Source organism: Neltuma alba, unplaced genomic scaffold (genome assembly GCF_004799145.2).
Source record: "Neltuma alba isolate B1F8T4 unplaced genomic scaffold, ASM479914v2 tig00011249_pilon, whole genome shotgun sequence".
Lineage (NCBI taxonomy): Eukaryota > Viridiplantae > Streptophyta > Magnoliopsida > Fabales > Fabaceae > Neltuma > Neltuma alba.
This window is the reverse complement of record NW_021635966.1, coordinates 335,228-352,853: the sequence shown is the minus strand read 5'-3', so window position 1 is coordinate 352,853 and position 17,626 is coordinate 335,228. Positions and strand designations below refer to the sequence as shown.

Here is a 17,626-nt window from a genome sequence, read left to right as displayed (position 1 = left end):
TAGACTTCGCCAACTAAAACAGTTAGTCGAATTACAACTGGATAATATTTGAAGATTAATTGGGATTCCTTAAGTTAATGTGACATTGAATGATCGATGTGATTTGTTAATATTTTATTATTGTTATGTTGCTTTTTTTGTTATTTCAATTTTTAAACTTCATACTTACAATTGTTTGGTTTTTTTTTTTTGGGTTTTCAATCAATTGAGCATAGATGGAGTGAGGTTATAGATTCAAAATTTGAACTAAATATAAGGCTAAATGTATTTTAGTTGAACAATATTTAATTATTTATTGTTATTAGACCTGAAAATTGGGATAAAAAAATATGGATATAAAAGTAAAATAACAGTGCAAAAATATTTTTATTAATGAAAAATAGATCCATAATGGGTTGTAAAGTTAGTGGTTAGAGAAAATGTAGGAGATTTAGTTGGAGGTATTTTAGTATTTTTAAAATTTATACATTGACATTTGGTCCTCCTAAATAATTACACTTTTAGGATCCTCCCAATAAATATCATCTTTTCTTAGTCCTTCTCTCTAATTTTCTCTTTAAAAAATTCTCTCAGTGGGAATGATTTAAATCAGAGTAACAATCCTCTATCTAAATAAAATTTGTAGAGTATCAATATTTTTTATATATACAATTTTTTTCGGTCCTTTTCATTGATAAAATTTTGGATGGGAAACTTTTTTCAGTTTTCTCTATTTTCCATACAAATCAGACAAATTCAATTTTGCCTGCCTTAGATTTTTGAAAACTTTTTGAAAACTCTAACTATCCAATCTGAATTTTAGGGTTTTACAAACATTTTTTGAGTTTTGGGTTTATGTTAAAGTTCGGGTATTTATATATACATTTTTAAAAGAATATCGCGGAATATGAATTTCCACTTTTCTTTTTCATTTTTTTCAACTGGCCAAATAACCACTGTTTTACTTTTAATGTGTCAAACGTCTTTTTCAGTCATACTTTTCCTCGTAATTTCTCTCTGTCCTTTTTTGGGAGTAAGTTTCCACAAATAACACGGCTTTAAAGATGACGAAGCGATTGTCAGCCACACGGCCATGAGCCCATGACTGAGTCGGATACATAGGAAAAGTCACAACGCGGAACGCAGGAAGGGCGGGAGGCAATTTCGTCACATACCCTTTAAATCCATTATAATTATAACTAGCAGCAGGAAATAAAAATGGTGAGTATGAAGAGTATATATTTTTCTTATTTTTAATATGAGACCTAATTATTAAGTTAATTTTGATTTTAAATATAAGACCTATTTCTTATATTTATTAATTTTTTCTAAATTATCTCTATAGAACTCCCTCAATCATAATCAAGTAGGTAAAAAAAGGAGAATATTAAAAAAGATGATTATAATATTTTAATTAGGAAATACATGTCATATTTCTCATAATTAACTAACTTACTTAACTTTCTTAATGTAATCAAATTAATTAAATATGTATTATATTTAAGGATCAGAGGAGTATAAATTTAAAGTGCCACGCTGGTTAAATGCTTTTTTTCCTCTAAGCGGCACAGCTGGTTGATGTGGAGAAAGCCTCATATTTCTGCAATCACACTCATACCCTGACCAATTAATGATCCTTCCAGTCTTATTAATTGGCTCGTATGAAACCCGCAAGCATTCCATGTGTCGACAACGTAACATAGGGGATATTTTCTTTTATTCTCTTTTTGTTTCTCCCTATATTTTAAACTTGTCTAAGCAAGCATATGGCATTGAAGATGTTTATTACAAGTACGAGTATTATAAGGTAGTTGTTCTAACTTCTGATTGCTTGCCAGGCATTCCATATTTTAGGTTTGTTGATTATTACTCCTCCACTCTTGCTTATAAATAGTAGTATTGTTTTTACATTCCATGTGGCGAATAGGGGACCAACCTCTAATGACAATAACAGAAACCTAACCATTGTAATTCTAATAAAGTCGTGAATTTTGTGTTATTAAGTGATAAATTATGAAAGCTCCGCCATTCTATGTGGAAGGTCTCAGTAATAAACTTGAAGTTAAATAGGATATGAAAAAACCTTGAAATATAACCACATGAAAGGCCCGGAAAACCTCTCTAAGAAAGCTCGGTTTAAAAGACTTACGAAAAAGCTTGATATATTTAGAACTTAAATATCCTTTTTAAAAAGTAAAAGATGAACTTCATTTAGTTCACGCGGTACCTCACAATGAGGCTGATTAATGAGATGACATTTTTCTTTTTTGCTTGACCAAATGGTATTGATTAGTATTCGATTATTGACGACGTGAGTTAGGTGAAGACAAATCGCGAGAAAAAGGACAAATCCTAAAAAGGATGACCAGATGGGGAAGGCCAAGGGTGCGAGTGAGCGACGACCTTGACTTGCCCTGTTCACATCTCTGCAATGGCCCACTCACAGGAACGAGAAAAGTACTCGCAGAGCTCAACCTCATGAAGAACGGTCATAGGATGAACAACAAGGGGGTTAAACCAGACGACTGCCTTGACTTGCATACTAACAATAACTGCATCCCCTATGCTCTCGCATGCCTGTAGCTTGCTTCCATTGTAGCCAGCAGAAGGATCAGAATGAGGATACTGCTCTCTTGTTCCTTGCGTCTTCACATGTTTGCTTTTGTTCTCTTTTATGCTTTTCTAGTATGTCTTCCTCCGCCCTGCTTAGCCGGAGATAATTTGAAGAAGAACGAGAGCCTTCGTGAAGATGCCGGTGCCACCCTTGTGACAACGGGGCAGCAGTTTGAATTGGGTTTCTTTTCCCCTGGTGGAAGCCGAAACAAATACCTAGGAATATGGTATCATGGGATAGAACCGCGAACTGTTGTTTGGGTTGCTAACAGAGACAACCCCATTCCTCATTCAAGAATTGGAAATTTTCAACTTTCGCGAGATGGAAATCTCACTGTGTCCGATACAGACGGAAATCATTATTGGTCTTACACGCCTGAACAAGTATCTTCTCACGCGAACTTCACAGTGAGGCTTATGGATTATGGGAACTTAATTCTAGCAGACGATCAATTACAGACCTACTGGCAAAGCTTCCAACACCCTACCGACACATTTTTGCCGGGCATGATAATGAATGAAGATTTAGTTTTGCAATCTTGGAAAGCCTCTGGTGATCCCGGGAGTGGGAACTTCACGTTTGCTCGTGGAAGAACAGGGTATATCAACTATATAATCCACGACAAGGAGACCCACCGACTTCACTGGGCAGGTGAAACACGCCAGGATTTCGGCACAAACGGAAGAGTGCTTTCTCTGTTGACAAACTTCACCCAAGGGAATTTTGCTTGTACAAACTTCACCGGGAATTCTACTTATACAGACTTCACCCAAGGGAATTATACTTGTAAAGACTCAGACTTGATGTCAATAAATAGACTTCGTTCTGTATTTGAGTCTGAGAAAGCAAGGCTAGTGATGAATTATACAGGACGGGTAGAGCTTTGGCGCTTGGATCTGTTGGACGGAGAATGGGGGACTAGATGGGGCAGGCCAGATAGCAAATGCAAGATATATAACTTCTGTGGGAACTTTGGCAGTTGCAATATTAATAGTTCGCCAACGTGTAGATGTTTGCCCGGATTCATTTCTAAGTCGCAGGGGGAGAATCAGACTCCGTCCTATAAATCTGGAGGCTGTTTCAGAAAACCCACACCATGCGCGCAAAACAAGACCACATTCATAAACCTGAAGAGGGTGAAAGTGAGAAAACCAGACACAAAAGTCTCCGCAGCCAATGAAACAGAGTGCCGATCTCAGTGCGTCAATGGGTGCCCCCCTTGCACCGCTTATTCATACGATGCGTCGACAGATGTCTTTAGTAGGATGTCCGTACCGTGTTCTATTTGGACTTCTGATTTATCTACCCTTCAGGAAGAGGATGATGCGGGCTTTAATCTTTCTGTCCTGGTATATAAACCAGATATAGGTACGTCATATATTTTAACCATCTCAACTCTCCAACTAAGATGCTTTCTTTACTTAGTCAATACTGTCTTAGATTGTCTAACACGAAACTGATACAGAACCAACTCCAAGAACCTGCAAACCTTGCGGTGTATTCACAATTCCTTATCCGCTAAGCACTGAACCAAGTTGTGGTGATCCCATTTACTCTCATTTTAAGTGCGACTCGCCAACCGGGCAGGTTAGTTTCATTGTGGGAGAAGAGCCTTATAGAGTTACTAACATTGATCCAGACGAGAGATCGTTCTCTATCCAAATCAAAGATTCGGGTGATTGTCCTCCAAGCAATCTCGGGCGTTGGCTTGGTCCTTCATTTGGGGTGACTCAACAGTGCGATGAGGGAGACGAAGCAAAGACACTAAAGATTAATTGGTCTGCTCCAGATGAACCTCCATGTAATAACTCCGTAGACTGCGAGGGCTGGTCTCATTCAACTTGCAACGCAACCAGTAATGGAAATGGAAGATGCCTCTGCGATGAAAAATATTACTGGAATCGCCTCAATTTAAGCTGCAATCAAGGTAAAGGTGTTAACACATTAATTTATTCCCCCCCCCCCCCCCTAAATTCTTCATGTTAGAGAGACCGTACGTCTAAACCTGACCGCTGTCCAAGCGTATTGGAGCCCTGAAACTGACTTGAATGGTAACTTGGATAGGATTTAACAAGTAAGGAAGAATTAACATTTCGGAGTGGGAGATTGATGAGAAGGATCGTATCTGTTGAAACAATATGAGGCGATATTTAATTGTCTTGTTGAAAATTGATTTACCGACTGATTAGAATGACCTTTGTTGTTATGAGTAGTGAGATTCTTTCATCTTTTTATTTTTATTATTCCTCAACTTAGTTTGAGCCAAATTGATTGATGCGAACTCCGTAAGAACGCTGAGTTTCTCTATTCTACCTTTTTTAGCCAATAACAACCATTCAGTTTAATTTAATGAATATGAATCGCGCCTACATGACGCAAGAGTAATAGAAACTGCGGCTAAAGGATTTACTGCACTATTTTACTTTGATTTTACAAACATTGAACCTCTCACCGATTTTTACTTCTAGGAGAAACAGTGAGCAAAAAACGAATGATAGGAATGACAAGATAACGACAAGAGTGATTTCATGATGTTCTTGTCAATCTTCGGTATATGCAAGTGTTATAGATAGAGACACAAATTTAACTACCGCTGACAAGCTGCAACTGAATGCAGTCAGGCTAACTCTTCCGTACTCAGATTGATGTCAAACTTTAATATATAATGATTATCCAACACTTCAAAATGCTCAAGAACATTTTAATACTATTACTATCATCATCATCATCATCATTAGTGCCCACAATTAAAGTACACTTGATTCTACAATTTCAATGGCATTCCTCAATCTTACGTGTAGACGCTAACACATTTCCTTTGTCAATAGAGCCTCCAAGAAGAATAAGCTCTAAAGTTTTGATATTAGTGGTGACATTTTCAAGCTTGATTTTCTTGGCCTGCATTACAACTTCTGCTTACATTTGGAGAAGAAAAGTAGCCTTTGAGCAAGGTAACACATTTTCTGCTTACAAACTTCGAAGCATTCAACAGGATATGATGCTTGAGATTATAACTGGACATCATAACTTTCATCATGTTATAGAGCCGTGTTTATGTATTAAGTTTATGTTTGCATCTATTATGCGTGTTTAGAAAGGGGACAAAATCAAAGAACGAGAGATGCCCTGCATGACAGTGAGAGGTATATCAAAGATTTCATAGACGCCGAGAGGACAGAGGAAAAGGACGGTGAAGGGATAGAGGTACCTTATTTGGATTTTAATAGCATCCTTTTAGCCACGGATAACTTCTCAGATGTGAACAAGCTTGGACGTGGGGGTTATGGACCTGTCTACAAGGTGATTGATTCAGTTCCACTTTCTTCATTGATTTCTAAACTTTAGAGACATGCTATATGAAGAATTTTTATTACAGGGCAAGCTTCAAGGAGGTCAAGATATTGCAGTCAAGAGGCTTTCAAGCGTTTCTTCACAAGGAATGAAGGAATTCAAGAACGAAGTTGTCTTGATATCCAAACTTCAACATCGGAACCTTGTTAGACTTTTGGGCTATTGCATTACAGGACAAGAAAAAATATTACTTTATGAATACATGCCAAACAAGAGCTTAGACACATTCTTATTTGGTAAGTTACAAAATGCTTAATTATCAATAATTTCAAGCTTGATACAGGTTTGGTGAATTTAATGTAAAAGGAAATGTTGATGTAGATCGTACACAAAGAGTGATTTTGGACTGGCAAATGCGTTTTGACATAATTTTAGGAGTTGCTAGAGGAATGTTATATCTTCATCAAGACTCTAGATTGAGAGTGATTCATAGGGATTTGAAAATTAGTAATATTCTTTTGGATGAGGAGATGCAACCAAAAATTTCAGATTTTGGACTTGCAAAAATATTTGGAGGCAAGGAAATTGAGGCTAACACTGAAAGAATAGTTGGAACTTAGTAAGTTTAATGTGTCTCTTTTTTTTTAAATATTGATCTTAAACTATATTTACAACAAACATTATAATTTTGATTCTTTTTATTTTATAGTGGATACATGGCTCCAGAATATGCATTGGATGGATTTTTCTCGATCAAATCAGATGTTTTCAGTTTTGGGGTTGTAATGCTTGAAATTATCAGTGGAAAAAAGAACACGGGATTCTTTCAATCCAAACAAAGTTCCAGCCTTCTGGGTTATGTATGTTTGATCTTGTTCGTCCCTTGGCTTAATGTTCTTTTTGCAGTGTGGTGATTTCCTATTTATATGAATGCAGGCATGGAGGCTATGGACGGAGAATAACCTCTTGGATTTAATGGATCGATCTTTGAATGAAAGTTGCAATGCAAATCAATTCATCAAGTGTGCACAAGTAAGTCTGTTGTGTGTGCAAGATGAACCAGGAGAGAGACCCACCATGTCGCAAGTATTAATAATGCTTGAAAGTGAGACTGCGAGCCTTCCAACTCCAAAGCAACCGACCTTTTTTATGAGCAGTAGCAGGGGCCTTTCTAGCTCTGCTTCTTCTTCCAGTAGACCTGAAGGAATTCTTCCTACTGACAGTACCTATCAACAAGGTCGGTAGTGAAGATTGGATTATATTGGATCCTGCTGGAAAACAAAAAACTAACTTGTCATTGAAATTCTAGCACGCTTGTGTGAAAGGCCATTCATTCTTAGGGGACCTAGATCAGCTGACATCTGGTATGAAAATACAATGCAAATATCAGTTAGGCATATGTTTGAAATCTGTTGGCGCAATTATTTGAAGATGAAACGTGTTGATATTTGAGGTACTGTGTAGTCTATGTGTTTGCTCCAAAAATAAGTTGGGCCAAACCCAACAGAGAGGAGAAGCGAGCACTATAAACAGGATGGCACTGGAGGCCCATATATGTCCGATCTCTGTGGCAACTAAGATCTATATCGTGGGCCGAAGCTATTGAATTAAATGGTCTTTTGTGGGGTATATGAGGGCGTAGAAATAGAATGATGGATTTGGACAAGTAGAAGAGGCCCTTGTAGCGCGTGTAGACTGTAGAGAGCTGAGAGTAACCCGGGAAGAAAAAGAATCGAGATTCGAGTCCTTGAAAATTCAAAGGTAGACTTTTCTATTAGCTTTGGACATTTTCTATATAAATATATATCTGTATGTACACACACGCACACACATATATTATATAACATAGAAACCGGACAACATCAATTTTGTTTGGGTTATATTTTGGAAAACACTAATTACCGATGAAATTTAGGGTTTTACAAACATTTTTGGGTTTTGGCCTTTCGGGTTCACGTTGAAGTCTGGGTTTGTGTGCGCGTGTACTTAGAAAAATATTGTGCAATATGAATTTATCGAGACTAGATGGTATTTTAGGCATTTTTACTTTCTTTTTTTTCAATTATCTTCAACCTTTTACACAGACCAAGTGATATTTTTCTGATCAAACATCCTACTGTTTCTTCAAAAATGACCAAACAGTCATATTTTTCCTTTTAATTACTCTCGTCTTTTTTGAGTAAAGTCTCCACAAAATACATTCTATAAACAACATAGATTCCAAGAGTAAGATGATGACGTTTAAGATAAAGTAAGAGATTGTCAGGATGGCTTGCATTGAAAATAAAGAAGTAAAAAACCAGAATTGGGATATAATGAAAACGCTTGTCATTAATAGTACTAATCCAAGGAGAGTCACAAAAGGAATAGAAAGAAAGAGGTCAGAGAAAGGAGAAACATACACGGAGGTAGAGAAACACTTTCATCAGATGATCAAATACTTTATTCCATCCCCACCCCTCACCCTATGTATCCTAACTTCTTCCAGTATACTCCCTAGAGAACCGTGATATTAGGTTTGTTGAGCTCATAGTTGCTTCCTTATGATCCCCATTCATAAAATCATTACATCGATTTATGAGCGACTTTCAAATGATCATAAAATATAGGTATATAGGTTTTGATTTTAAAAAAAAATTATAAGACTAAATTAGAAATTGTCATAAATTATTAAAATGAATTAATTAACGAATAAAAATGATGAGTCTAAAAAGTATTCATTTAAATTTTAAAGTGCCACGCTGGTTGGTTACATGGTTTTTTCCCCACCAAAATAAGAGTGCAATACAGCCGGTTCATGGTGTGGAGAAAGCCCCATAATTCTCCAATCACAACCATGCTTTCACCATTCAAAGTCGTTCCTATCTTATTAATTAATTGGCTGGCATGAAACCCGGAAGCATTTCATGTTTTCGAATGATGCAATTTATTTTTGGTATTTCTTATTTTTTTATTAATATTAGTTTTTTTGGGACTGCCTCCTACATATTTTGCAAATCAAGTTCTACTCAGTACAGCTTGACTCGCTCAATAATAGAGAACTGTTGTGTTTGACTGAGTCATTCACAAGTTTAAACGAGCTGCGGCTAACATGAGGTTAAAAGTGAATTGGTGCGATTCTGTAAGCTGTAAATATAAAAATGATAAGCTTGATAAATCAACCCATAAGTCGAACTAAATTTGCAGTTGATAGTAGCATATATTTAAGTGAGAGTTAATATGATTGTATAAACTAAAACTAAAAACGGAAAGGAAGTTGACGTCAATGCGTGTTTCATTGCCGATTTATCCATAATTAGCTGTCAAAGCAACGTGGAATATATATGCTGCTTCCCTTGCAGGTCAGTGTCGGAAGTTTTGACTTAAAGATTGTCTAAATCTTAAACATGTAATATGGAGGACAATGAATTATCGCATGTGTTCTTTTTTTTTGACCAGGGGTCGCATGTGTTCATTGCACTCATACAAACAATAAACCGACATAGAAATACTTATAGTGGCACTGTTTAAAATTAACTTGACTCCTTCTTGCCGGTTCTGCGCGTAGCGACTTGGAAATCTTTGCGGTGCTGAACTGTAATGTCAATTTAGTGTCCTTTTCGATTCAAAAATAATTAATAAAAAAAGCTTCATCATAACTGCAGTTTGATGAAAACCTGCGCAATAAATTTTAAATTATTGTTTTTATATGGAAGAATTCTAAAAAAAAATATCTTTGAATTTTAAAATTCAAACTCAGTCTTGTTTACTACACGTTAATAACAATTGATCATATTTGAAAGTTAAATGACAACATATTTTTTAGTCATTCCTGATTTGGGATTTTGAAATTTTAAAAAAAATTTCTTTTTATATTCCAGAAGGTAAACAGGGGATGAAGTTCAAGTGACAATACTAGGAATCTAACCACTGTAAATTCTCAAGTTATGAATTTTGTATTTTGAGTGATAAATTATGCAAGCTTCATCACTATATGTCGCAGGTCTCAGTAATAAATTTTAAGTTGTTAAAACTGAGTAATATTTAAAAGAAAAAAAAGAAAAAAAATTGTGAAGGGGCAAGACAAAGAACCCAAAAATCCTGTAAACGAGCGCTGTTTCAAGAGCTAAGAAAAAACTTAATATATTTAAAAGTGGAACATCGTTTAAAAAAAGTCAAAAAAAATGAACTTCATTTAATTTACCCAGGACCTCATAATCAAGCTGATTACTGAGGTGATTTTTTCATTTCTTTGTCGCTAAATGATTCGTATTGACTATTGATGGCGCGGATAAGACCAAGAAGACAGATCCCGACGGCCCCAAAAAGAGGATGAGGAACGGCCAGGGCGCTAGTGTGCGCCGACCTTGACTTCCCCTGTCAACTACCCCCCAGCTCGATATCCTGGTTTTATGCAAATGACTATTTAAAAAGGTTATAAGTTGGCGTTATAAGGTAGTTCTTTTCTAACTTTCAAGGTCAAAAAAAAAAAAAAAGTAGTTCCCTTCCAACTTCTGAGTGCTTGCCAGGTGTTCCACATGGTAGGCTTGTCGATTATTTATTTATTATTATTTTTGTTTTTTACCGGAGGGTTTGTTACAAACCTGCTTTTTTTTACAAGTTATTTTTAATATATTTTACTAAAAAATTTAGAATCAAGAAAAACTTTAAACCTTTTTGAATTTTACTTCTGTTTAATACATATATATATATATATTAAACTTTGATATATGTACATTTACCCCAGGACCTCATAATCAAGCGATCACTGAGATGATTTTTTTTTTTTTGTCTTTTGTTCTTGACCAAAGATGGGATGGCTTACTGTTCACAATGGTGATCTTGATTAATACTGACGCGAAAAAGATCACGAGAGAAGGACAAATCCTAAAAGCGATGCCCGGATGCGAGTGAGCGACGACCTTGACTTTCCTTGTCAACTACTGCCTTGAGTTGCATACCAGCAATTGCATTCTCTATGCTTCCATTGTAGCCGGAAGAAGGATCAGAATGAGGATGCTGCTCTCTGTCTCTTACGTCTTCACATGATTGCTTTGTTCTGTTTTATGCGTTCCTATTATGTCTTCCTCCGCCCTGCTTAGCCACAGATACTTTGAAGATCGGTGAAAGCCTTCATGACAGGGAAGATGCCGCTGCCAACCTTGTCACCACGGGAGGTCAGTTTGAACTGGGTTTCTTTTCCCCTGCAGGAAGCCAAAACAGATACCTAGGAATATGGTATCATGGGATAGAACCGCAAACTGTTGTCTGGGTTGCTAACAGAGACAACCCCATTCCTCATTCAAGAACTGGAATTTTCCAACTTTCGCTAGATGGAAATCTCACCGTGTTAGATACAGAAGGAAATCCTTATTGGTCTTACACACCTGAACAAGTATCTTCTCTCGCAAACCTCACAGTGAGGCTTATGGATTCTGGGAACTTAATTCTGGCGGACGACCACTTACAAGCGACCTACTGGCAAAGCTTCCAACACCCTACGGACACATTTTTGGTGGGCATGAAAATGGATGAAGATTTAGTCTTGAATTCTTGGAGAGCCTCTGATGATCCCGGCAGCGGTAATTACACATTTGCAGGTGGAAAAACAGGGGATAGCAACTATACAATCTACGTCAACCAGAACCAAGTTCACTGGGCTGGTGAAACGCGCCAAGATTTCGGCTCAGAAGGGACAATACTTTCGCTCTTGACAAACTTCACCCAAAGGCCTTCAACTTATAAAAACAACAGCATGTCAACAAACTCACCTCGTTCTGATTTTGAGCATACAAGGCTGGTGATGAATTATACAGGACAGGTAGAGCTTTGGCACTGGGATCATATCGAAGGATGGGGGACTAGATGGAACAAGCCAGATAGCAAATGCAAGATACATAACTTCTGTGGAAACTTTGGCAGTTGCAATATGAATAATTCGCCATACTGTAGATGTTTGCCTGGATTCGCTTCTAAGTCGCAGGGGGAGAATCAGGTTCCATCCTCTGAAGCTGGAGGTTGCTTCAGAAAAACAACATCATGCGGGCAAAACACGACAGCGTTCATAGACTTGAAGAACGTGAAAGTGAGAAAAGCAGACAAAGCAGTCTACGCATCGAATTCAACAGAGTGCCAATCTAAGTGCCTTAATCTCAATGGGTGCCCAAATTGCACAGCTTATTCATATGATGCATCAACAAATTATGATAGGACGTTCTTATCGTGTTCTATTTGGACCGCCGATTTGCCTACCCTTCAAGAGGAGATTGATAAGGGTGTTAATATTTCTGTCCCGATAAGTAAACTAGATATAGGTACATACACTTTCACTACCTCATCTCCTCAAATAAGATGCTTGCTTTACTTGATACTGTCTTAGATTGTCTAACATGAAACTGGTACAGAACCTACTCCAAGGACGTGCAAGCCTTGCGGTGTATTCACAATTCCTTATCCGCTGAGCACCGAACCAAGTTGTGGTGATCCCATTTACGCCAATTTCACATGCGACTCGCCAACCGGGCTGCTTAATTTCACAGTGGGAGAAGAGAGTTATAGAGTTACTAACATTGATCCAGACGAGAGATCGTTCTCTATTCAAATCAGACATTCGGATAATTGTGCTGCAAGCAGTCTAGGGCGTCGGCTCGATCCGCCATTTAGTGTGACTCAACAGTGCGATGGTGAGGCAAAGACAATAAAGATTAATTGGGATCCTCCAGGTGAACCTCCCTGTACTAACTCCACAGACTGCGAGGGCTGGTCTCATTCAACTTGCAAGGCAACCAGTAACGGAAATGGAAGATGCCTCTGCGATGAAAAATATCAATGGAATGGCCACAGTTTAAGCTGTACGCAAGGTAAACGTATTAGGTGTTAACACATTAATTGATTGCACCCCCCAACCCCCCCCGACGTTAAATGTCTAAAGCTGGCGCCTCTCCAATTGTATTGGAGCCCTGAAACCGATTTGAATCGCAACTTCGATAGGATTTAACAAGTGAGAGAGAATTAACCTTGGGAGTAGGAGATTGATGAAAAGGATCATATCTATTGGAACAATATGAGGCCATATTTACTTGTTGAAAATGGATACTACCTCCGGTCCTAATTATAATAGCTAATTGACTAATTTGAGAAGATTAAGGAAATAAGTTAAATTAATTATTTGTAATATATATATACTGTGTTTCCTAAAATATCCTTACTTACTAAGTTGATTGGCTAGAACTACTATTATTAGAAGGACCACTTTGAGAAAAAAATACATAAATATGAGAAACAAAGTGGATTAGGATCTTATAATTAGGACCAAAATAAAAGTCAAATAAGGTCTTATATTAAGAACCAGAGATAGTACTTGAATTCTTTACCGACCAGTTAGAATAACCTTTCTGTTGTTATCAGTACTGAGATTCTTTCATATTTTATTATTCCTCAACTTAGTTTAAGCGAAATTGATTGATATGAACTCAGTAAGAATCTTGAGCTTCTCTATTCTCTTTTTGAGCCGATAACAACCATTCAGATTAATTTACCGAGTATGGATCATGCCTAGACAAAACAAGAATAACATAGGAATTGTACTCTCTGGTAAGCCTCAGCTCAGGGAGATTTGACTTCCAACTGAGGCTAAAGAATCTGTTGCACTTTTATACCTTGATTTTACAAATATTGAACCTCTCATCGACTTTTATTTATAGAAGAAACAGTGAGCAAAAAGTGAATGATATGAATGACTAGATATTGTTGCCAAACAAAATATAGAAGAATGACTTCGTAATGTTCTTGTCAATCTTCAATATATGCACGTGGAATAAGATATAGTTAGAAATTTAAGTACTGATCGCAGTTAGGATGACTCTTCCATACTGAGATTGATGCCAAGCTTTAATATATGCTGATTATCTAACCCTCCAAATTGCTCAAGAACAAATTGTTGCTATTACTATCATCAGCATCAGTCCCCACAAGTAAAGTACACTTGATTCTACAATTTCAATGGCATTCCTTAATCCCGTCCAGAAGCTGACACATTTCCTTTGTCAATAGAGCCTCCGAGAAGAAACAGCCCTAGAGTTCTGATATTAGCGGTGACACTTTCAACCTTGATTTTCTTGGCCTGCATTATAACTTCTGCTTACATTTGGAGAAGAGTAGCCTCTAATCAAGGTAATACGTTTTTTGCCTACAAACTTCGATGCATTCAACATGATCTGATACTTACAGTGCCTGTGCTCACGTAATAAGTTTATGTTTGGGTCTATTATGCGTGTTTAGAAAAGGGAGAAAATCAAAGAACGAGAGATGTCCTACATGACAATGAGAGATATATCAAAGATTTCATAGACGCCGAGAGGACAGAGGAAAAGGACGGTGAAGGGATAGAGGTACCTTATATGGATTTTAATAGCATCCTTTTAGCCACGGATAACTTCTCAGATGCGAACAAGCTTGGACGTGGGGGTTATGGACCTGTGTACAAGGTGATTGATTCAGTTCCACTTTCTTCATTGATTTCTAAACTTTAGAGACATGTTATATGAAGAATTTTTATTGCAGGGCAAGCTTCAAGGAGGTCAAGATATTGCAGTCAAGAGGCTTTCAAGTGTTTCTTCACAAGGAATGAAGGAATTCAAGAATGAAGTTGTCTTGATATCCAAACTTCAACATCGGAACCTTGTTAGACTTTTGGGCTATTGCATTACAGGACAAGAAAAAATATTACTTTATGAATACATGCCAAACAAGAGCTTAGACACATTCTTATTTGGTTAGTTACAAAATGCTTAATTATCAATAATTTCAAGCTTGACACAAGTTTAGCGAATTTAATGTAAAAGGAAATGTTGATGCAGATCATACACACAGAGTGATTTTGTACTGGCCAATGCGTGTTGACATAATTTTAGGAGTTGCTAGAGGAATATTATATCTTCATCAAGACTCTAGATTGAGAGTGATTCATAGAGATTTGAAAACTAGTAATATTCTTTTGGATGAGGAGATGCAACCAAAAATTTCAGACTTTGGACTTGCAAAAATATTTGGAGGCAAGGAAACTGAGGCCAACACTGAGAGAGTAGTTGGAACTTAGTAAGTTTGATGTATCTCCCTTTTTGAATATTGATCTTCAACTATATTTATAACGAGCATTATAATTTTGTTTCCTTTTATTTTATAGTGGATACATGGCTCCAGAGTATGCATTAGACGGATTTTTCTCAATTAAATCAGATGTTTTCAGTTTTGGGGTTGTAATGCTTGAAATTATCAGTGGAAAAAAGAACACGGGATTCTTTCAATCCAAACAAACGTCCAGCCTTCTGGGTTATGTATGTTTCATCTTGTTCCTCCCTTGGCTTAATGTTCTTTTTGCATTGTGGTGATTTCCTATTTATATGAATGCAGGCATGGAGGCTATGGACGGAGAATAACCTCTTGGATTTAATGGATCGATCTTTGAATGAAAGTTGCAATGCAAATCAATTCATCAAGTGTGCACAAGTAAGTCTATTGTGCGTGCAAGATGAACCAGGAGACAGGCCCACCATGTCGCAAGTATTGATAATGCTTGAAAGTGAGACTGCGAGCCTTCCAACTCCAAAGGAACCGACCTTTTTTAGGAATAGTGCCAGGGGCCTTTCTAGCTCTGCTTCTTCTTCCAGTAAACCTGAAGGAATTCTTCCCACTGACAGTACCTATCAACAAGGTCGGTAGTGGAGATTGGATTATATTGGATCCTGTCAGGGAAACCAAAAACTAACTTCTTATTGAAACTCTAGTACGCTTGTATGATAGGCCATTCATTCTTAGGGAACTTAGAACAGCTGACATCTGGTATGAAAATACCATACAAATATTAGTTAGGCATATATTTGAAATCTGTTGGTGCAATTATTTTTTTCTGCTAAAGCATAGATATTCTCTTATTGGGGGCAATACTATTCAAGACATTGTTAGGCGCTAAATATGGGTACCTCTCCCAGCAGAGATTCAAACCTTGGTTCTCCACATTGTGACAGAATAGCTCATTCTGCTAGATCCAATCCACCGTTGGTTGTTGGCGCAATTATTTGAAGATGAAATATGTTGATATTTAGGTCCTGTGTAGTCTATATGTTTGCTCCAAAATAAGTTGGGCCAAGCCCAACAGAGAGGAGAAGTGAGCGCTATAAACAAGATGGTACTAGAGGACCATATATGTACGATCTCAGTGGAAACTAAGATCTAGAGTGAGGGTCGAAGCTGAATTAAATGGTTTTTTGTGGGGTATATGAGGCTGTAGAAATAGAATGATAGATCCATAAAAGTTGAATCTAGAGGAAGGACTAATCCCGCACAATCTTGATAAATGAAGGTTCGAATCTCACCTGAGAGAGGTGTTCACATTTAGTACCCAACAATATCTCGAATAGGATTACCTCCAATAAGAAGATACCTGCGCCTTAAAAAAAAATAGAATAATAAATTTAAACAAACAGAAGAGACCCTTGTAGGGTGTGTAGAGAGCTGAAAATAAGCGGAGGAAGAAAAAGAAATTGAGATTCGGGTATTTGACAATTCAAAGGTGGCCTTTTCTATTAGCTTTGGATATTTTCTATATATATGCATACATACACACACACACAAATATATATATATATATATATATATTATAACATATAAACCGGACTCCGTCAATTTTGTTTGCTGTGGATTTTGCAAAACACTAATTACCGATGAAATTTAGGGTTTTACAAACATTTTTGGGTTTTGGCCCTTTGGGTTTATGTTAAAGTATGGGTTTGTGTGTGCTTCTATTTAGAAAAATATTGTGTAATATGAATTTATTGAGACTAGATGGTATTTTAGGTATTTTCACTTTCTTTTTTTTTCATTATCTTCTGCCTTTTACACAGACCAAGTAACATTTTTCTGATCAAACATCCCTACTGTTTTTCCAAAAATGACCAGACATCTTTTTCATTCATATTTTTCCTTTTGATTTCTCTATCTCTTTTTTATTTTTTTTGAGTAAAGTCTCTACAAATTACATTGTATAAACAGTACATATACTATGTTCGGTACGAGAGAAATGAAGGGAAAGGGAGGGGAGGGAAAATATTGATGAGCTCGTTTTAAAAAATTGAAGAAGTGGGGTTATAAAATTTTGATAAGAAGAACATGTGAGATAAAATAATAATTAAAATAAATCAAAAAATTTTAACCCCACTTCTTCAATTTTTTAAAACGGGCTCATCAAAAATTTTCATTCCCTCTCTTTCTCTCTGTTTCCCTCAAACCAAACGGATAAGAGTAAGATGATGACTTTTAAAATAAAGTAAGAGATTGTCAGGATGGCTTGCATTGAAAATAAAAAATAAAAAACAGAATTGGGATATAATGACAGGAAGATATTGGTCATTAATAGTATTAATCAAAGGTTAGTATGATACAAGGAGAGTCACAAAAGGGATAGAAAGAAAAAGGTCAAAGAAAGGAGAAACATACGAGGAGGGAGGGAAATAGTTTCACCAAATGATCAAATACTTTATTTCCTCCCCACCCCTCAACCTATACTCCCTCCGTCTTTAATTATAAGATCTTTTTAACTATATTACGCAGTTTAATAAAATAGTTAAAATTAATTAAAAACAGTTAATATGCAGCAAATGTAATTTTTTTTCAAATATACCCATATATATAAATGGGTAAATGTGAAAAAGTAATAATGAGATAAATAAAGAAAGATAATGTATTAAATATATTAAATTAGGAGTA

At 36.6% G+C, this 17,626-nt stretch overlaps 1 protein-coding gene across 1 annotated transcript; it reads left to right on the top strand.

Annotated features, from left to right (window-relative positions):
- The first annotated feature begins 3,450 nt into the window (after positions 1 to 3,450).
- On the top strand, positions 3,451 to 15,778 carry LOC114762998 (uncharacterized). Its single transcript, XM_028952594.1, has 16 exons — positions 3,451 to 3,961; positions 4,059 to 4,520; positions 5,419 to 5,544; positions 5,688 to 5,893; positions 5,970 to 6,180; positions 6,266 to 6,503; positions 6,594 to 6,744; positions 6,821 to 7,121; positions 10,972 to 12,177; positions 12,268 to 12,723; positions 13,916 to 14,035; positions 14,144 to 14,349; positions 14,426 to 14,636; positions 14,722 to 14,959; positions 15,048 to 15,198; positions 15,275 to 15,778. The coding sequence occupies exons 1-16, from the start codon at positions 3,451 to 3,453 to the stop codon at positions 15,581 to 15,583; spliced, it is 5,103 nt and encodes a 1,700-aa protein (XP_028808427.1). The 3' UTR covers positions 15,584 to 15,778.
- The last annotated feature ends 1,848 nt before the right edge of the window (positions 15,779 to 17,626 follow it).